This window comes from Rhinatrema bivittatum, chromosome 1 (assembly GCF_901001135.1).
Source record: "Rhinatrema bivittatum chromosome 1, aRhiBiv1.1, whole genome shotgun sequence".
Lineage (NCBI taxonomy): Eukaryota > Metazoa > Chordata > Amphibia > Gymnophiona > Rhinatrematidae > Rhinatrema > Rhinatrema bivittatum.
In genome coordinates this window covers 762,878,003-762,900,246 of record NC_042615.1, presented here as the reverse complement: position 1 = coordinate 762,900,246, position 22,244 = coordinate 762,878,003, and the positions used below count along the sequence as shown (strand labels likewise).

General features: G+C 46.2%; 1 protein-coding gene across 4 annotated transcripts in view; it reads right to left on the bottom strand.

Moving 5' to 3' along the window:
* The window catches only part of LMAN1 (lectin, mannose binding 1), a 140,882-nt gene that overhangs the window by 26,939 nt on the left and 91,699 nt on the right, over positions 1 to 22,244 (bottom strand). For all 4 annotated transcript variants that reach the window (XM_029579419.1, XM_029579411.1, XM_029579427.1 and 1 more), the window contains exon 11: positions 6,350 to 6,494. In XM_029579419.1, the coding sequence (XP_029435279.1) occupies positions 6,350 to 6,494 (145 nt within the window). The remainder of the gene's footprint in view (positions 1 to 6,349; positions 6,495 to 22,244) is intronic.

The window sequence follows — 22,244 nt, the reverse complement described above, 5'->3', positions numbered from 1 at the left end:
CTTTTTAAAACTGGATGGGACTCTGGACTGATCTGTGGAACTGCAGGAACAAAAATTAGCAGGTTAGAACCAATTTTCCTTTCCCTGTATGTACCCAGATCAGTTCAGACACCTGGGAGGTACCAAAGTAAAGATTTCAGTTTTTGTATACACTCAAATATTGAACGATGTAGAACTGGTGAGAGGAGATTTGTGTATTAAGCATAGAGTTTTGAAAAAACTTTTTGCCAACATTATTCCTTCCCTGGTGGTGTATTAGAGTATATCTATCTATGTTTTCTTTGCTCTTTTAAGAGCTAATTCCACTACAACTGATTAGTGGGGTAACTGCACTATTCCAAACCCTGGAGATTTTGTGTACCCTATATTTGAGGTCTAGTTTTCTTGGGCTTAGGAAAATGGATTTTTCCACATTTTGGTTTGTAATTTTTGCAGGATTCTATGGACTGAGATTGCTGCTAGCTATGCCAGTATTGCCAGAATCTGCGCAAAGATCTCAGTCTTTACATACATTAAAACAGGGTATTTTTCCCAGCTTGTCAAGAAATCTGGAGTAAGAAAGGTCTTCCATGGATATGGGTGTCCCAGAGGGACCAGAAGAGAACCAACCAAAGGGAATAGAAGCGCTAATCCGGAATCTCAATGATGAAGGTTGTTACAGAGGAAGGGAATACTATTGAAGGACATCATCTGATTGGTTGGACTCCACCACAATCAAAGTTCTTGGACTAGAACTACCATGCCACAGTTCCAATGGCATATTCACCCTAATTGGGGATACTGGGACTCCTGGAAAGGAGAGGTTGGAAACTACCCTCCTAATACTTAGCCACCTCAGATGTGAAGAAATCTTACACTAGTTCTGCTATCTGGTCAAAGGGCTGATGTGCCCTTTGACCTGGCATGGGTGATAGATCATTATCTTCTGAAACCAGAATGGAATCTTGCCAATCTTCTGGGTTCTGAAAAATCTGAATATGAGGCTGACTGGATGAGTGCTATCACAGAACAAATGGGATCTGGAGCATCCAGGTGTAGCCTTTGTTCCATTAGTTTTGTTGGCATAAGGTCTCTGATAAATGGTGGGGTTAAGGGTATTATATCCCCTTCTGCCACCTGTCAAAATTCTGCACAGACCTACATACAGCTGTGTAAGATGCACTGCAGCATGAGGCATAAATGATGAAGCCTCCTGCCCTGATGGTAAAGGTGATGAGCACCAATGCATTTCACATTCTAGGGCTCGCTACATTGAGATTTTATGCATTGATGGCACTGGGGCCTTGTGTGTCCTAAATAGACAGTGTCATTACACCATGCACTGATGTACCTCAGATGTTTTTTTTTCATGCCAGCCACTCCAGTGGCTCTACAGAATGACACCTCTTCTTCTTCGAGGCATGTCACTTACTCGAATGAGGATCCGGCCTGTACCACTAACAGGAAAGATATTTTAGAGGCGAGGTTATTCCTATAGGCGAGGTTGCACTTTGGAAGGTGGACAGACTGCAGCTTCTGAGACTTATGCCGTTCCTCCATTTTCCAGGCCCTCAATCATTTGCTACCATTGTCTGGGACTGGATCACGACCAGACCAACTGTGGACCAAAGGTCATATGCATTGGTGATGGACATTTTCCAACCATCAAAAGTCCTTGAACCGTGGCCTCTCTTTCCTGGCATCCTATAGAAAAACTTTTTTTTTTTTTTTTTTTAAAGTACCACTAAAAATAGATTTTGAGGGCTGCTGAGGCAGCGAGGCAACATTAAAAGACTAAAGTATGAAAAAACGTTTATAGAAAAACAAAGTAAAAATAAAAAAGAGATCATCTCAGATAAAAAATGACTGAGGGGGCTCATGAGGCAATGCCCAAGCAGGTATTCCTGTACATGCTCAGAAGAGAAAAATCTCTACAAGCTAAGACAGAGATCCATTCAGTGCCACTGGATGATATCATCCACATGTAATGGCTGATTCAGCCCTGTTTATCGACGGAAAAAAAATAAGAGAAAAAGAAAACTTGTGTGATTTGCCAAAACAGATGGCTGAAAAAATAAAAAAGACAAAAAGAGCAGCATTAAAGAAAGAACAAAACATCTCAAAAAGAACACAGGGAAAAGCTGGTGAAACTGAAAGATGAGGAAAGAAATCAGGAAGCAGAGGCTCAAGCAGAAGAAAGGATTGCTAAAGAAGTAAAGCAAAGTGACAAAACATTCATTAGATATGTCCGAGAAGTGAAATTACTACTTACCTGATAATTTCCTTTCCTCTAGAATAGTCAGGCTAGTCCATACAAATGGGTTATACACGCCAACCAGCAGACTGAGTCATATCAAGAAGCTTGCTGATGTCACCTCATGTATACACCCATGCTGACATAAGACTACTAGTATTTTCTGTAAAAATTAACTTTAGACAACTAATGCAACCAACCATTTCACAAACTTTTGTTTTTGTATTTAACTTCTAGAAGACTACAGAATCCAAAGAAAAAGGGACAATAGTAAGGAAGGAAGCAGAGAATAACCCTCCCAACTCCTACTTATCAACCAATAAAAAATGAAGATAGTCATCACTGGCCAAAATGGCCTCCTTATCCAACCCTACAAAGGCACCAAAGAAAAAATTAGCTGTGGGCAGCATTAGGAGCGAGTATGGACTGACCTGACTGTTCTAGAGGAAAGGAAATTATCAGGTAAATAGTAATTTTACCTTCCTTTTTATTCAACCAGGTCAGTCCATACAAATGGGACGTACCAAAGCTACTCAGTGGGTGGGATGCTGCTTGAGTCCTCCACAAAACAGCTGAGGCAAAGGAGGCATCCTCAACTCTGCCATCCAGACGGTAATGCCTGGAAAAGGCAACCAAGTTGCCACTTTTCAAATCTCCAACGGAGATAGCTGCAGTTCTGCCCGTGACATAGCCTGCACCCTCATGGAATGTGCTCAAATCTGCTTTGGCAGAGACCCATTAGCCTCCATGCATCCTGCCGTGATCACCTCTTTAATCCAACATGCCATGATAGCTCGAGGCCACTTAACCTTTTCAGACACTATCATACAGAACAAAGTGATGATCCGATCTTCAAAATGCATGGGTCACCCAGACAGCATAAATTATGTCTGTGTACATCCAAGGGACAAAGACGCGCATAATCTGTCATACTCTCTTGCTTGTCAAAGGCAAGCAAGGAAATAGACTGAATGGTAACTCAACACTACCTTCGGAAGACAGGAAGGTACCATGTAAAGCTGAACCCTATCCAGAGTACTCATTAGAAAAGGTTCCCTACAAGAGAGCCTGCAACTCTTTCGTCACTATCTGTTGGGCATGGAGGATATCAAACACCGTCTTCAATGTAAGTAGCTGCAGGGAAATAGACTTAAGAAGGGAGAACTGCGACCCTGCCAAAAAGGACAGAGTTAAAATTCCAAAGGGGAACTGGAATCCGAATGTGTCCAAATGTGCTTCACACCCCGCAAAAAAAATGACACAAAGATAGGAGCCACTCCTGGACTCTATGCAAGAGAGCCAGCACTTGCACTTTCAAGATATTAAGGGCCAAACCCTAGAAAAGTTTCTCCTGTAGAAATTCCAAGATCACTGGTACCGAGGTCCGCCAGTCCCTAAAAACTCTCCACACATGTACATAAACAAAGGAAGTTGACCACATCTGGTGAATAATCTGTCTTCACCAATCACATCCTCTCAAGGGCCAGACCATAAGAGAATTGACCTAGATCCTCATGAGACACCGGACGCTGACAAAACAAGCTCCTAAGAATTGGGATCCTAAGTGGAATGGCGCAGAACAGATAGGATAGATCCGCATACCATGGCATTTTAGGCCAATCTGAGGCAACTAACAGAACAAGCACCAGATACCTTGCAATCTTTTGAATCACTCTGCCTATCATAGGTCAAAGGGGAAACACATAATTGTTCACATATGGCAGCAAAAAACCTACCACTGGCCCTGGATATACTACCACTGTGGCATTGTCTGACAATCTTACTATCAAGTCTTTGCAAACAAGGTGCAAATTTGTGGAGTACTAATCAAATCATCCGAGCCTCTAGATGGTTGATGAACCAATTCGCCACCACAGAGGACCACCGCCCCCGTGCCATGAGCTTCTGATAGTAAGCTTCCCCAACCTGATAGACTTGCATCCATGGTTACCATTAGCCAGGAAGGGGGGAACCAGATCCAGCCCTCTGCCCAAATGGTTGTGGTCCAGCCACCACTGTAGGTTCTGCATGACCTACGATGAAAAAGGCACTGGGATTTCCACCAAGAGAGCAAGGACCCCTGCAGAGGGCAGATGTGCGCCCTTGCCCACGGAACCAAGTCCAAGGTCATAGCCATGGAATCCAGGGATCTGGAGGTAAAACCAAGCAGACAGAATTTTGACCAGCTGTAAAATTTCCTTATTTGGATTTCCAAATTCAGGATACACTGCTCCAGATATACACCAGTGCCGACTGTATTAAAACAAGTGCACAGATACACCAGGTTGTGAGAAGGTTCAGATTGCTCTTTGTAAGTCTGACAACGTAACCCAGCTCCAGCAAGAACTGGATCACCCTTTGGGAAGCTGCTTGGCTTTCCTGGAAGGATTTTACGTGGATCAACCAATTACCTATATACAGGAGGACCAAGATCCCTTCCCTGCATAGGGCTGCTGCTGCCACTACCATAAACTTGAAGGTGGTTCTTGGAGCTGTTGCTAACCTGAAGGGCCGTGCCTAAAACTGAAAACAGCAACCTAACACTGTGAAATGAATGAAACGCTGTTCGTACGTATGACTGTGCATGTTAAACTGCTCCCCCCAAAACCCAACTCACCTCACAAACCTCACCATGAGTTCATAATGCCCCCTTTTACAGTGGTATAAAAAGTTCAAATATCAGTGGACCTCCACATAGGTTCTTTCTCTTTCCTCTCCTCCCCACAATTCGCGCTAAAAACAGTTTTGGCAATGCACAGCTAATGCAGGCACAATGCACAGGAAAAAGGTGTAGTTATTTTCGGCGTTAAAATCTGCGTTGCTGTGTGTTACTCTATCGCATGCCATACTAACTGACCCTCATTTCCATTTACTCCACCCAAACTCCTCCCACTTAAATACAAATGTAAGACTTGCATACACATTTTGTGATGCAGTATTTATCGCATGTGTTACAGCGTTATCGTGGGCAATTAAGGCCCCAATGCATTTTGATAAATGACCCTCTTAGACTTTGAGCCTTTTGGGGACAGGGACATATCTATAATACCTGAATGTAATCCGCTTTGAAATAGCTGGAAGACGGAATGAAAATCAAATTAAATAAAATTTGTTCTATACCTAGCTCAGATTTAGCCACAACAGAGAGAACGCTGCACATGGCTCTGAACGCTTACAACAAATCGGGATTTAGCTTTCAGTATAAAATTTTAAACCACAAAAGGAAAATTGGTTCTTACCTGCTAATTTTCGATCCTGTAACCACAGATCAGTCTAGACAAGAGGGTTTTGCATCCCTACCAGCAGATGGAGGCAGAGAACAAAAACTAATACATAAAATGAGAGTGCCACCTGCAGTTCCTCAATATTGACCTGTACCCAAGTCAAGATTAGATACCATTCCCCTGTGCCAGGACGAACCAAAACACCCAGGATTGGATACCCCCTGAACTGGAGACCTACAAAACTCCAGTAGCCACACCATTTTGTCAACCACTTAACTCAAACATAACTGTTTCAAATAGTAAGAAAGCTCTTCTATACACAGCGTACAAGTACCAGGAAACTCAGTCTTTCGGCATTAATACCGGGGTGGGCCTGGCTGAACCTGAGGGATGGCCCACCAAGGAACCTAGCACCTTGGGGAGAAGATCCAAATCTCCAGAATCAGTCAGGATTGCAGGTTTATACATCTACCATCTGCTGAGACAGAGAAATACTGAGGGACTGTAGGTGGCACTCTCATTTATGTAGCAGTGCCTCAAAGCCATTGTTCTCTGCCCTCATCTGCTGACAGGGATGCAAAACCCACTTGTCTGGACTGATCTGGGTATGTGCAGGAAAGGTAGCGTTTTATTTATTTGTTTAGGTTTGTATTCAGACCTACTGAACACACTCAGCATGGATAAGTCAGAGTAACAACCAAACATACAACATACATTTTCTTCCATACGGCACTGAATTTTAGTATCAAATCAGGCTAAAACATTTTTGTTTTTAGAGGCTAGATTGCTTATCATTTAATAATGCTAACATATTAAAAGCATAAAAGCAATACAATATCTTAAAGATCCAAGATTAAATCATTTGCCATTATTGGAAAAACATGAAAATTACCATATTTCGTTGTGATAGATGCTCAATATCTCTCTTCACTACGTGAAGATGCTCTTTAATGTCATTGAAGTGCTGGCTTGTTTCATAGATTCCACCAGCATTTTCCAAGCCGCCAGATAATCTCACGTTTTCACTCACATAATTCCTGAAGCACAAAAAGATGGTTATTGTAACATGAAAAATCACTCAGCATCATAGTACTATTAACAGTTTCAGGTTTTTGCTTTACTAACCAAAGAACCTCTCACCACCAAATCTTGATAAAAGTAAATGTGGTTGCAATGTTAGTTCACTTAGATGTTCAAAAATAAAGTTCAAAGAAGTAGCAAGCATATTTCTTATTGGACTAACAATTACATTTGTGACTAGCTTTGGAAACCTACACTCCCTTACTTGAGTCAGTGAAAATACAAAAAGCAAGCAAACTGCAGCACAGATTATTGTTTGTGTTAGTGAAGTATTTTCAATCCAGCAGGATGAAGAATCCAAGGCATTGTGGTTTTACCAGAGGGACATCCTGTCAAACAAATCTAAACAAGTTCTTTGACTGGATGACCAGATAATTTGATCAAGGGCATGCAATTGATGTGGCATGCTTGGATTTCAGCAAAAGGTTTGACACCATCTTGAACAGAAGGCTTATAAGTAAACTCAGCAATCTAAGGGCAGGCACCAAGGTGGTGCACTGGATCAGAAACCGGTTGAATGATGGACAATAAAGAGTAATGCTAAATGGAGTTCATCAAGAATAAAGAAGAGTGATCAATAGGTTTCAAGCATGCTGCGGAGGTGATGAATCCTAACCCCCATGCAGGTAATCCGAATGCTTCAGCCTCAAAAGACTCCCCCTCCCATCCCACTGCCAACAATGGGGTGACACATAATAGTCATTTGAGGAACCTTGGAGAGAAAAGGAAGTGAAATACAAATATGATGGTAGAAAAGAGGGCAAGCTACGTGAACTCAGCTTCCCAAGAAGAGAGATTTTAGCACAGCAGCACTTCTTGGATGAGCCTGATTAATTGTTTAGACAGCAATAAAGGAGCTTCCCCGTGAGCACTGAAAACTCATTTTCATAGGGAACTTCTTGGGGAGTGTTCCTTTGAAAATAAATCGCCAGTGCAAAGAACTTGGGCACAAAGTACAGACTGGAATCTATGCAAGGGGATTGCAAAATGAAGTCTGCACATAGTTTCCCTCCCCTGACATAACTCCACTCTTTTCCATAGCTAAAAGCATGCACGTTGTAAACAGCGCATGTACTTCTATCTGCACGGGGGGGGGGGGGGGGGGGGGGGGGAAATCAGACCGTGTTTTTATGTGGATAAACATGCATTTACCTGTGGAAAGAGAGCTTAATAATGCCCCCAAAAATCAAAATCTAAATAATTTAAAATTTGAAATCTTGCTGCTTTCTAAACCCAGGGTCTGTGTGTGATAGTACAGCACATTAAATCATCCCTGCTGACCCAACAATGGCAAGAGACTGCTGTTATAAAATGAGACAAGGACAATGACTTGCCGTTGGGACTGGTGAAATATATTGTGCCTGTTGCAATTCTTTTAAAATAATTTCTATTAATTTGAAAATAAAGAGAAAGAGTAAATGATAGCTGTGTCCAAATCCACAATGCAGAGAGCTAGTTCATCGTTCTGGGGACGATATTCAAAAGCCATTTGGATGGATAAGGCAAAACCGTTATATTCAACTATTTATCCAGTTAAATTGTAGCCAGATAAGTAGTTTTCTGGGTATAATTTAGGCAGATAAAAAAAGGGGCGTTCCGGGGAGGGAGGAGCCAAATGTAGAGTAGACCTGCTTCAGAGCTGGCTTAAAGTTATCTGGCCTTGTGCAGCTGGATACATTTCTACTTAACCAGATATCTTCAAAGAAAGACAGTATCACAAAAAAAAACCCAAACCCAAATATGTTGGGCCTAGCACCCCCCCAACCCATCACCAAACCTTTTCCCCCCATACCCTTTCCCCATTTTGATTAAACATTTCCCAATCATTACACCCCGGATTTTCAAACCCTCTTACATTCATAAACTAAACTAAATCACCCCTCCCCCCCAGATTCCTCTAACCCACCCCAGGATCAGTGCAAGGGTATTAGATGCCCTAAGAGAAATTTACAGCCTGCTGCTCCCACCCTCCGCCTCACATCTTCCCCACAAACAATTATGCTTGTATGATCATTTCACATGAAACAGAACACTCAAAGTACGGTCTTCTGAGATAAAAATATCACATATATATTATATTTACATGCACTGCTGTGGTTCCAACCAGAAAACCCTGTAGAAAAAAGCAAAAAGAACACTTGGAATTGGTTTTAGACCTATTGTAATATGGGTGTTGGTTTGGCCCTCAGAAAGCTATGAATAAACTGTAGTACAATTTTGATATTGTAAATTTTCCATACCAAAACAGCATTAATTGCCATTACTCAAACAGTAACACTAACTATGAAAGGCAACACTGCAAATATTACACCAGACCCTAACACACCAGTATGCCTCCTCCTATGAGGAAAACAGAACAAGCCAGGCTGCTATAGATAAACATAATACCTCACCTCGATCACACATGACACAGCCAGACCCTCACCAAATACAGAATAAAGACCCCATAAACTATAAATAGAAATGTGTAGACAAAAACAAATCTAAAAACCACAAGTCAGATTCTATATGCAGTGAAGCAACGGAAAAACAGAATCACCATTCCTTAAAAAACAATAAAATCAAGAAGTAATTTAAGTTATACAAAATTTCCAAATAGCAATAAAACTATTTAAAAACAGCAGGCATAGACGTTGTTTAAAAATACCATCTTGGAAGCCCAAACCAGATGTATTTCATGAATTAGAAAAGGTGGAAGGCCAAACGACTACCAGCATGGTTGAAAGGAGAGGTGAGAGAAGCTATTATATCTAAAAGAACATCTTTCAAGACATGGAAAAAGGATCCGAATGAAGAAAACAGGAAACATAAGCACTGGCAAGTCAGATGCAAAGCACTGATAAGGTAGACAAAGAGAATTTGAAAAGAAGCTGGCCGCAGAAGCAAAAAATGGAAAAATTACTTACCTGATAATTTCGTTTTCCTTAGTGTAGACAGATGGATTCAGGACCAATGGGTATAGTGTGCTCCTGATAGCAGTTGGAGACTGAGTCAGATTTCAATCTGACGTCAGCACCAATACATATACTCTTCAGTATTCTCCTTGCAAAGCAATTGTGGATATATGTATGTCTGGATAATTTGATTAACTTGGTTAACTTTGTTTAACTTCAATAACTTGAGAAACGTGATCAACTTGACCTGGTTGACGTGGACTATAGCTGGAGACCGCCAGTGCCCTCAACCGAGAAACGCTGTCACCCGGTAACTATGGGTGTCCTAGCTGAAGGGAAGCGTGGCTTACCTGTGTTTGTCCTGCTCTCGGGAATTGACACCCAAGGTTTTCGTGCATAGTGGCAGCTGTGGATGGGATACTGAATCCATTTGTCTACACTAAGGAAAACAAAATTATCAGATAAGTAATTTCTCCATTTCCTAGCGTGTAGCAGATGGATTCAGGACCAATGAGATGTACAAATGCTACTCCCGAACCGGGTGGGAGGCTGCCTGTGGCCCACTTAGTACTGCCCTTGTGAATGCTGCGTCCTCCCGAGCTTGAACATCCAGGCGGTAGAACCTGGCGAAGGTGTGAATGGAGGACCATGTCACCACCCAACAGATCTCGGTGGGTGACAGCATTTTTGTTTCCGCCCAAGACGCTGCCCGGGCTCTAGTGGAATGGGCCTTGACTTGTAGCGGTGGAGGCTTGCCTGCCTCTACATAGGCTGCCTTGATTACTTCTTTGAACCAGCGGGCTATGTTTGCCCATGAGGCCACTTCTCCTTGTTTCTTCCTGCTGTGAAGGACGAATAGTTGGTCCATCTTTCCTATGGGTTCCGACCTTTCCAGGTATCGGACCAGGAGTCTGCCGACGTTAAGGTGGCGATGATGGCGAGATTCTTCCGAGCCCTTGTGCTCCTCTGGAGATGGCAGTGAGATGGTTTGGTTTAGATGGAAGTGAGAAACCATCTTTGGAAGGAAGTAGGGGACAATGCGTAGCTGTATGGATCCCGGTGTGAACCTGAGAAAGGTTTCCCGACAGGATATGCTTGAAGTTCGGAGATGCGACGGGCCGAACATATTACTACTAGAAATGCAGTCTTCAAGATTAGTAGTTGTAGAGACAGACCGTGGATAGGTGTGAAGGAGGCTCCTGCTAGAAAGTCTAGTACTAGATTGAAGTTCCATAGGGGTACCAGCCACTTTAAGGGTGGACGGATCTGCTTGACCCCTCTCAGGAAGCGGGAGACATCCAGATGCGATGTTAGGCTAATGCCTCCCACTTTGATTCCGAAGCATGCCAACGCGGCCACCTGAACCTTGATGGAGTTAAGGGATAACCCCTTCTGTAAGCCGTCCTGCAGGAATTCCAGGATCATGGGAAATTTGGCTGTCCGCGGAAGGATGCTGTGGTCTTCGCACCAGGCTTCAAATATTCTCCTTATTCGTAAGTAGGTTAGCGATGTGGAGAACTTGCGTGCTCGGAGCAAGGTGTCAATCACCGCCCTCGAGTATCCGCTCTTCTTCAGGCATGTCTTCTCAATGGCCAGACGTAAGAGAGAATCAAGTTGGGTCTTCATGGAGGATCGGGCCTTGCTGGAGCAGATCCCTGTGTGAAGGTAGGGGGAGAGGGCTCCCCGTCAAGCCGTGGTACGCCAAGGTGGTGTACCACGGCCTTCTTGGCCAATCCAGGACCACCAGAAGTACCATCCCCCTGTGGTATTCTATCTTGCGGATGATCCCGCCCAGTAGGGGCCACAGGGGAAAGGCGTATAGCAGGTCTTCCTGTGACCAGGTCTGGATGAGGGCATCGATCCCTTGGGATTGTGGTTCTCATCTGCGACTGAAGAAGTTGGGGACTTGGGCGTTGGACTGGGTTGCCAGGAGATCCATGGCTGGGGTTCCCCAGCAGTTTACTATCAACTGTTTACTATCAACCCACCCTTTTCCCTCACCCCCGCCACTCCTCCCATCTGACATAACATGTATATTCCAGCTGTATATATTCCATATATATATATTTCCATGTATATTTCCGCTGATTATAATCCATGTTTTCTGTATTATTAATTTATTGTTTTATGTTAATTTATAGTTTGTAATTTTGTTAACTTATTGTTCAATTACTTAATTCTGTCCTATCTTCCGACATCCATGTTTTTACTCTCCCTGTTTTAATGTAACTTCTCTTTTCCACTTATACGTTAATTGATTTTTCCCCTTGTTCTAATGTAAACCGGTACGATAAGACCTGGTCTTGAGTGTCGGTATAGTAAAAGAAGTTAAATAAATAAATAAATAAATAACTGGAAGACTGTGGACGACAGCATCCATTCCCCTGGGTCTAGAGACTCTCTCTGCTGAGGTAGTCCGCAGTGACGTGGGCAGCTGAGATCCCTTGTAGGTATGCTTCCGCCCACGCCATTAGGGAATCTATTTCCAGGGACACCTGTTGGCTTCTGGTTCCTCCCTGGCGGTTGATGTAGGCAACCTTTGTGGCGTTGTCTGACATGACTGACAGATTTGCCCTGGAGTCTGTGACGGAACCGTAGGCAGGCTAGTATGACCGCACGAGCTTCCAGTCGGTTGATGTTTCACCCCGACTCTTCCTTGTTCCATTGCCCCTTGGCCGTCAGCTCCTGGTAGTGGGCTCCCTACCCTCATAGGCTCGCATCCGTGGTGAGAAAGACCCAGGTTGGTGGAGATAGCCTTACGCTCTTGCTTAGATGGTCTTCTTGTAGCCACCATTGGAGCTGGTGGCGAACGGAGTAGTCCTGGGACATCGGGTTCCATTGTGAAAGTAGGAAGCGCTGTAGCGGCCGCATGCGGGCTCTTTGCACACGGGACCATTTCCAGAGTTGATGTCATGAGGCCGAGGACTTGGAGGTAGTCCCATACTTTGGGGCAGGGACCTCCTAGCAGTTTTCACAATTGGTTCATCAGTTTTCTTCTCCTTGTAGGGGGAAGAACAACCTTGTCTTGTTTGGTGTCGAACCAGACTCCCAGGTATTCTAGAGATTGGGAGGGCTGCAGACAGCTCTTGTTTGTGTTGACGACCCACCCGAGGTTCTCCAGTAGTGTCTTGATTCTGGTGGTCGCCTGGTGACTTTTGTCTGGAGATTTTGATCAGCCAATCGTCCAGATATGGATGTGCGAGGATTCCTTCTTTCCACAGTGTTGCCGCCACTACCACCATGATTTTGGTGAACGTGTGGGGGGTTGTGGCTAGCCCGAAGGGTAGCGCCCGGAACTGGTAATGGTGGTCCAGGATTGTGAAGCGTAGGAAGCGCTGACACTCGTGATGGACTGGAATGTGCAGGTAGGCTTCTGACAGGTCCAGGGATGTAAGGAATTCTCGCGGCTGTATCGCCCTCATGACTGAGTGCAGGGTTTCCATGCGGAAGTGTGGTACCTTCAGGTAGCGGTTGACAGACTTGAGGTCCAGGATGGGCCGGAACGTTCCCTCCTTCTTAGGGACGATAAAATAGATTGAATAGTGCCCAGTAATTTGTTGTTGCATGGGCGAGCAATTTGACCAGTGTGGTTTCCACTGTCGTCCTCTTGGAGGGTGCGTGGCAAGGAGATTTCACGAACTTGTCCGGAGGGATGTTGTGGAAGTCCAGATAGTATCCCTCTCGAATGATGGTTAGGATCCACCTGTCCGCTGTTATTTCGACCCATCTTTGGTAGAATAGGGCAAGCCTGCCCCCTACGGCTTCTTCCTGTGGATGGGTCGGCTGATTCTCATTGTGGGGTGCGGCTGGGGCCTGTGCCAAAGCCGGCTCCCCTCTTGTTGTGTTTGTTTCGAAAGGGCTTGCCCCTGCCTGTGGGGCAAGGAGCTTGGTATGTACTCTTGTAGGGTCTGAAGCACTGTGATCCTCTGCCCCTAGGTATTTATTTAACATTTTTTCTATACCGTCGTTTGGTGGGAACCGTCAACGGTTTACATTAAGGCACATAAAATGAGGCTAACGTATCTTAAGTTAACAAGGTGCCATTTTAGGGTCGGTAACAAAGTTTGTAAATGATATTAATTGTATTAAGTGTAATGAGTCATTTCCAATTCAGATTTTAACAGTTTAGGTTACTAGATTACCTTTATTGTTGTACTTTCACCCTTTTGCTGAGCTTTAAAAGAATGAAACTTAATCTGATTAAAAATTACACACAATGATTTTGGTTATGTGATTGTTGTTCAATTGTTTGTACCTGCTTTCCCTTGAGTACTATTCTCCTTTCTCTTTTTGGTAAGCTAGTTTAAAAAGCCATGTTTTTAGATTTTTTCTGAAGGTTTTGTTGTTGCTTTGTAGTCTCAACTCTGTGGGCATGGTGTTCCAAAGTATGGGTCCTGCCAAGGATAGAGCTCTTTCTCTTACTTGTGTGAGTAGCTGTTTTGACTGATGGAATAGTGAGGAGTGCTTTGTTGGCAGATCTCAGATTCCTATTTGGGACGTGTACACAAAGGGCTGTGTTCAGCCAGTCTGCTTTTTCATTGTGTATTAATTTATATTTTATTTATTTATTTAAAATTTTTATATACCGGCATTCATGATACAATCACATCATGCCGGTTTACATAGAACAGGGGTGTACAAAGAACAAATGAGTAACCTATTAGTGAGGAGGAAGCAGTTACAAATAACAAGGTACTAGAACTGGGAGTAGAGAAGAAAGGGAGAGGATAACATTAGATAAAGATATTTACATTAAATTAACATTTTTACAATGGGAGGTAGTTCAACAGGCTGCAGGGGTTAATCAGTGTCTGGGAATGCTTTTTTGAACAGCCAGGTCTTAAGTCTTTTCCTGAAGATTGGGAGGCTGCGTTCTATATATGGTGCATAGTGTTTTGTACTGAATTCTTTGTTCTATGGGTAGCCAGTGTAATTCTGCTAGAGTTTCTGTGATGTGGTCTCTTTTGCTTTTGCCGGTTAAAAGTCTAGCAGCTGTGTTCTGTAATATCTGTAGTGGTCTTAGTGACGTGTATGGTAGGCCTAGCATCAGGGCGTTACAGTAATCGGTACTAGCAAAGATCAGTGCTTGGAGTACTGATCGGAAATTGGCGGTTGTTAGAAGAGGTTTAAGTCTTCTCAGTACCATTAGTTTGGCGTATCCTTCCTTTACTTTTAGAGATATGTGTTGTTTTAAGCTTAGTTCTGTGTCAATTATTATGCCTAGATTCCGTACTTTATCTGCGAACTCTATTTTTTGGTTGTTATTGAGTATAATTGGGTTTTGAACGATCTCAGTTCTTTTTCGTTCTAAATGTATAAATTCTGTTTTCTCAATATTAATTATTAGCTCCATTTGGTTTAGCAGTTGTTTGATGATATCCAGATACATATTTGCTATTTTTAATGTTTTTTCGATTGTGTCGTCAATGGGTAGTATTAACTGGATATCGTCAGCGTATATGTAATGTGTGATGCCCAGACCCGCCAGTAGGTGGCATAGGGGTAAGAGATATATGTTGAATAGTATGGCAGATAGGGTAGAGCCCTGTGGTACTCCTGTTTGAAGGTTTATCTTTTCTGACATTACTTCTTTGATTTGTACTTGAAAATATCTGTTACTTAGATAAGATCTAAACCAATTGATAGTTTTGTTACTTAATCCTATTTCACCTAGTCTATTTAGAAGTATGTCGTGATTTACGGTATCAAAGGCTGCAGAGAGGTCTAGCATCACAAGGATGTAAATCGGGGAGAGGGGCGTTGGCTTCTTTTGTTCTTGTCCTCCGGTAGCAGAGGTACTGGGGATTCGCCCCATTTGTCGGCTAACTTCTCCAGTTCGCTTCAGAACAGGAGGGCTCCTTTAAAGGGCATTCTCGTGAGTTTCAACTTGGAAGCCGCGTCTGCTAACCAACTTCGGAGCAAGAGTTGCCTTCTGGCTGCCACTAATGGATGAGATGCCCCTGGCTGAGGTGCATAACAGGTCAGAGGTCGCATCTGTGAGGAAGAATACCGCTGGTTCTAGTGCTTCGCCAGGCGTGGCGGCATTCCTGGTCATGGATAAGCAGGCACATGTTACCACGGCACAGCAGGCAGCAATCTGTAGTGACATAGTTGATACGTCGAATGATTGTTTAAAGATGGAATCCAGACGTCTGTCCCGGGCATCCTTGAGTGCCGCTCCTCCCTCAACTGGGATGGTAGTGCGCTTTGTGACCGCGCGGACCATGGCGGAACACCAGTAGATCTTTGGCTGAGGGTTCCAGTGGATATAGGGCTTCCAGGGCCCACCCCCCTTTGAAACTGGCCTCCGGGGCATCCCATTCCAAGTTGGTCAGCTGTTGTACGGCTTGCAGCAAGGGAAAATGGCGGGAGGCCTGACGGAGCCCTTCTAGGAGAGAGTTCGTCTTTGGTCCCTCTGTGGCACTTGTGCCTGGAATGGCGAGCTCCTTCAAGCTGAGAACCACGAGATCTGGTATCTCGTCTTTTCTTGGCCGGTGGTGCCATGTTTTTGTGCGCGTAGGTCGTTGAAACCCTGGTCTGCGCGTTTAATGTGCACGCCGGGAGGCTTAGCTATGGCTCCGGGTGTGCCCAAGATGTGCGTGTAGGCCGGGATGCATGCTCACTGAGATGCACGCGCCGCTGTGCGCATGGCCTTAACTTGTGCGCCCAGCACAGTTGTGCGCGTAGCTGTGCATCCGGTACCTATGTGCGCGCCACTATGCGCACAAGTAATTTGTGCGTCGGGCTCATCCCTGTGCACATGGTTCAGTTAGGTGGACAGAGCGGCGAAATGGCGTTGGCAACCACGCGAGCAAGATGGCGACCAAATCAAAGGGTTTCTCTACGTGGGAGGACCCTCGTATCCGATCGGGATCTAGTCCAACCTGGGCTGATCAACCCGATGGTACAGACGCCGGCAGGCAATCCGTGCGGCTATCCGAGCCTCGGAGACCGGAAACTTAGAAAAAGTTTTCTACCTTACCTCGTCTTGGCGTTTCCCCGGTTTCGCTCCGGGCGGTCTCTGGCTGCGGGGGAAGAGAGAAGTACCTTCACCGCCACGCTCGGTATTGCACCCGCTGCTTCTCAGCCGCTCCCGTTGCCGGGGGCTATGTCCACGCCGGGAACCGGCTGCCGGACCGAGGCCTACCTCTGAGGGATCTCAGAAATCACCTCAGGAAATCTCAACTGGATGAGGGACCCTTAGGTATCACCGCAGGAGAGCGGGGCTTATCTGGAGAGGTAAGATTTCTTCTTTGTTTGGAATTTTCTTTCTTCTTTGATTTGAATACTCTAACGCTGAGCAAGCGTGTATAGAGTCCCGAACTGCTATGGTGATGGAAAATACTGAAGAGCAGAGCTTCCTGCATGGGTATGTGTACTGGTGCTGACGTCAGATTGAAATCTGACTCTGTTTCCAACTGCTATCAGGAACACACTATACCCATTGGTCCTGTATCCATCTGCTACATGTAAGGAAACTCATAATAAAAACTTTCAGGTACATCTGAGGTAAAAAGCTTGCAAGGGAGTTAGCTGGACCATTAGATGATCAAGGGGTAAAAGGGGCACTAGGGATGACAAAGCCATAGCAGAGACTAAATTAATCTTTGCTTCGGTATTCACTGAGGAAGAGGTAAGAGATCTACCCATCCAAGAAATGATATTGAAAAATGATGATTTGGAAGAACTGAAACAATTCAGTGAACCCTGACTATATACTAGGACAAATTGACAAACTAAAGAGTAGCAAATCATCTGGACCAGATGATATACATCCCAGAGCACTTAAAGAACTGGGAAATGAACTTGCAGACCTGCTATTGGAAATTTGTAAACTAATCAATAACATGCTCTGTGATACCTGAAGACTGGAGGGTTGCCAATGTAATGCCAATTTTTAAAAAGGGATCAAGGGATGATCCAGGAAACTACAGACCAGTGAGTTTAACGTCTGTGCCAGGCAAAATGGTAGAATCAAGCATAAAGAACAAAACTGCTAAACATATAGATAAGCATAGTTTAATGGGACAAAGTCATCATGGATTTAGCCAAGGGAAGTCTTGCCTCACAGATTTGCAAAATTTATTTCCACCGGCTCTAAGCCCCGTTCATGCTCCGGAGGGGTTCTCTGACCTTCTCTCTCTCTCTCTCCCCCCGGGACATTCATACCTCTTTTCTCAAGGGTATTTGGCTCTTTCCTACATATCCTTCGCTAGCCTGCAGGAAGGGAATACTCCCTTCCCTGGCTCCCCCCCTCCAGCTACTCTCCCTCGGGTATCTGCCCCACGACTCCTGGCTGTTTTCAGCTCCTTCTATTTTCAGATGGTAAGGTTTTCGTTGGAGTCAGGGTGGTGCTGGGAGTTCTGGACACCCCCCGCCCCCCCCCACTCACACAAAAAAACAAAGAACAGCTGCGCCTTGATTCGGATTCTGTTTTGCTCTCAGGGCCTCCCCTAAAAGGGGGTCGGCCCGTGTGTTCTCCCTTGATACAAAGGGAAGAGCTAGGCCAGCTCATTCTTTTTCTTTTGACCGTGCAGGGCACTGGAGTGTCCCCGGAGGATCCTGCTACGCCCTCTCTCGCAGCTAACGTGGGCCCGGTCCTGGCGGGACTTAAGGCTTCTCCACGTATGTTTACGTACCACGCTATGCGCAGACAGCTGCTCCTCCGGGACTGGGGGTCTCCTGAGGTGGGACTCCGCTTGGGTGAGGCGATGGCCATGCTCTATTCTCTACCTGATCATTTCTGAGTCTCCTGTCCAGCAGATGGAAACAGACCAAAACTGAAAGGGTATCCTATATCAGGACAGAGCCTACCCTGCAGCCCTTCAGTATAACCATTGTCAAAGCAGCAAAAAGGCATAAGGTCAAGCAAGTAACAAGGTAAATATTAAAGTTGTTGAACAATTTAACAATAGAACAATCGAATGAACTGTGTAACTAATCACTCTTGCATGACTACCCCTGATCTTCGTAAGAGATGCTTCTGGTGCCTTCAATGAGAATCCATGAGAGCCATGCAGAGACAGTGATCCGCCTGGTCGAAAAATACAGGACCCTGTCGAATGTGCATGGGAGATGGCAGAGGCGAAGAGGACCATCCGTCGCCAGATTTACCAGATCCGCGAACCACAGTCTGTGGGGCCACTCGGGTGCCACGAGAATTACCGGTCTCTGGTGAAGCTCTATTATTCTGAGAATTTTTCCCACTAGTGGCCACGGAGGAAAACGTCGTGATGCCAAGGGAGGACCAGAGCATCCACTCCTTCCGAGCAATGCTCCCTCCAGCGGCTGAAGAATCTGGGAGCCTTGGCATGCTCAAGGTTGCCATCAGGTCCAGGTGAGGAGGACCCCACCTGCGAACAATCAGATCAATCGCTCTGTCGGTCAACTCTCACTCGCCAGGATAGAGAGGTTGTCAGCTGAGGAAGTCGGCTTGTACATTCTCCTTGCCCGCTATGTGGGAGGTAGCTACTCCGCCCAGGCGAGGAGCTTGCTGGCTTCCAGCGCCACCAGACGACTCCGGGTACCCCCTGACGATTTATATAGGCCACTGTGGTGGAATTGTCCAAGAGGATGTGCACCGCCTTGCGGCGGATTAGCAGAAGAAAGGACTTGAGAGCCAGGTGCATCGCACAAGCTTCCAGTTGATGTGCCAACGTGACTGGACTGGGGACCAGTATCCCTGCGTCGTCTGGGATTGACAGACCACTCCCCACCTGCAGAGGCTGGCATCCGTCATGACTATGGATCCACTGCAGAGTCAGTAAAGGCATCCCCTTCAAGAGATGCGCCAACAGCCACCATTGTATGTCTGCAATGGTGGAGAGTGGTAGAGTCACCTGGAACTGCTCGGACCTTGGCTTCCAGTGGGATAACAACCCTTTCAGTAATGGTCACATATGTGCAAAAGCCCAGGGGACCAGGTCGATAGTGGAGGCCATTGTCCCCAGAACCTGCAGGTAGTCCCACACCGCGGAAGAGAAAGAAGGCTGCACACTTGATCGATGAGCTTGAGCGCCCGGGAGAAATACTTTTCCGACTCGGGGATCGACGCGAGCTCCCAGAAATTCCAGGACCTAAGAGGGCTGGAGATTGCTCTTGGGGAAGTTGATTATCCAGCCGAGTGAGATGAGGAGAGCAAGGACCCTGTTGACTGCTAGTCTGCAGAGTGTTGGTGACTTGGCCTGCATGAGCCAATCGTCCAGATAAGGGTGGACTAGGATTCCGTTTCTGCGAAGGGCGGCCGCCACTACCACCATGACCTTGGTAAAAGTGCGGGGAGCTGTGGCGAGGCCGAAGGGTAGAACTCGGAACTGGAAGTGTTGGCCTAGGATGTTGAAGCGGAAATACTTCTGATGCTCGCATCGAATCGGTATGTGGAGATAAGCCTCTGTCAAGTCGAGGGAGGCCAGATATTCGCCTGGGTGAACTGCTGCTATCACCGCCCTCAGGGTCTCCATTTGGAAATGGGGTACCCAGAGGGCTTGGTTGACCCTCTTGAGGTCCAGAATTGGACGGAAATAACTGTCCTTCTTGGGCACGACGAAGTAAATGGAATACTGGCCGGCGCCTTGCTCCTCCACTGGCATCGGGACTATCGCTCCAAGTTCCCGGAGTCTGGTGAGGGTCTGGCAGACAGCAGGCCGCTTTAGTCGGCTGCAGGGAGAAACTAGATAGAGATCCGGTAGGTCCCGGGCAAATTCTAACGCATAGCCGTTTTCTATCACCTCGAGAACCCACAGATCCGATGTGATTTTGGCCCATTCCTGACAAAACAGAGAGAGGTGTCCACCTAAGTTTCATACGAGGAATAGACCGGCCGGATCTCATTGGGTAGCGAACTTGGTGGCTGAATGTTGTGGATTACCATCTCGGAAGGTATGATGGCCCCGAAAGGAATGAGACCAGGACTGCGACCTGGAGGTGGCGCCTCTTGTGAAAGAACTTCGTACCCTGTTGTACCGGCGATGACCCCGGAAGCGGGTACGTGTCGGAAAAAAAGACTTAGCTGTTTAGGGCGGTCCTCCGGCAGCTTATGGACCATGTTTTCACCCAAGGATTTAATAAAGCTGTTCTAGGTCCTCTCCAAAAAGCAACTTGCCCTTGAAAGGAAGTGTGCCCAGCTGAGCCTTGGAAGAAGAGTCCGCGGACCAGTTGCGCAGCCAGAGGAGGCGTCTGGCTGACACTGCGGAAACCATTGCCTTGGCCTGTACGCAGAGCAAATCATAGAGGGCAGCCGCACCATACGCGATGGCGCCTTCTAAACGCTCAGCCTGCTCCGCCTCTGCGGTCGGGAGGTCCTAGGGGCTGAGTAATTGTTGTACCCACCTAAGACTTGCCCGCTGCATGAGACTGCTGCAGATCGTCGCCCGGACTCCTAAGACCAAGACCTCGAAGATCCGCTTAAGAAAAAATTCAAGCTTGCGGTCTTGAACATCCTTCAGAGCTGTGGCGCCCATCACTGGGATCGTGGTATGCTTGGTAACCGCAGTTACTGACGAATCCACTTTGGGAATCTTTAGCATTTCCAGACAATCTTCGGGGAGTGGATAGAGCTTGTCCATAGCTCTGCCCACTCGGGAGCTTCCCATTCCCATAAGAGAAGTAGCTTATGCATGGGATGGAAAGGGAACGTGCGCGGAAGTGCCCCGAGTCCTGCCAGGACTGGCTCTGCATGAGCCGGCATCGCTGCTCTCACTGTATCCTCCGGGGGGGGGGGGGGGGGGGCAATCAATCCCCAACTCCTGAAGAATGAAGGGAATGAGTGGCTCTAGCTCTTCCCGTTGAAACAGGCAAAGTACTCGGGGGGGGGGGGGTCATCTCCCTCAAGGGGAGGGGCTGTTAAAGAAAATCCAGGGGGGGGAGGGGGGGCGTCATCATCCTCCTGCAGGCTGGCCAAATAGATTTGTGCATTAAAAGCACAAAGTGATGAAAAACGTGGCTGAGAGGATTTTCCCAAAGGGGGAGGGGAAGGGGGGGGGGGTCCTGGACATCACCCTGAGAACGCACAGGTCTTAAATCGGGGGGGCGATACCTGCAAATCTAGCTCCTCTGCCTCCTGCAGCCCTGAATCGGCAGCTGCACTAATCCCCAAGATGGCCACCGTTCCCGTGGTTTGCTGGGTCGGGAACGGCCTTGGCCATGCGGCGGGAAGCGTGCTCCCGGGTTATAGTCTTTGGCACTGACGAGGAGGGGCCCTCCCCACCCGGCAAGCAGCCAGAACACAGTCCATCGGGCCGGCTCTCCAGAGGCCAAACGCAAGTTAGAACATGACATCAGATAGCAGAGGGAGCCACCCCTAGACTGAAATCAGCTGAGCTGAGGTCCCCCGGGGAGAAAGTGCAGGCGATCGAACCCTGCACTCTCCCGATGCTGAACAAAACAGCAAAAAACCTACTGCCTTCCTAGAAATTTAACTTGTAGTCAAAGTTTATTATTTCTTTTTTTTTTTTTTCAAGCAGGGGAATGAATCATCCCTGTCAGCGCACCCGAGGAATTAGACGTCTCGGGGCAAGGCAGATTAATCAGGGGGAGTAACTGGATCACCAGTATCGCCCCACACTATAGAGATCACAGGGGAGAGAGCCTAGGCTGAACAAATTCAAGGGGCAAGCCCCCCTAGACCCCCCAAGAGCGAGGAACACAGAGCAATTAAATCCCTTATTAAATTCTTTTTTTTTTTTTTTTTTTTTACTAAGAGTTAATGTAAATCAATACTTGCTTGAGCTTGCCCCACAAGGGAAAGAAAGAAAGGCCCCCGCAGGGTAAGGGCAAGCTAAAAAGGAAGGGAACAGCAGGGTGAGCTGCCTGGCA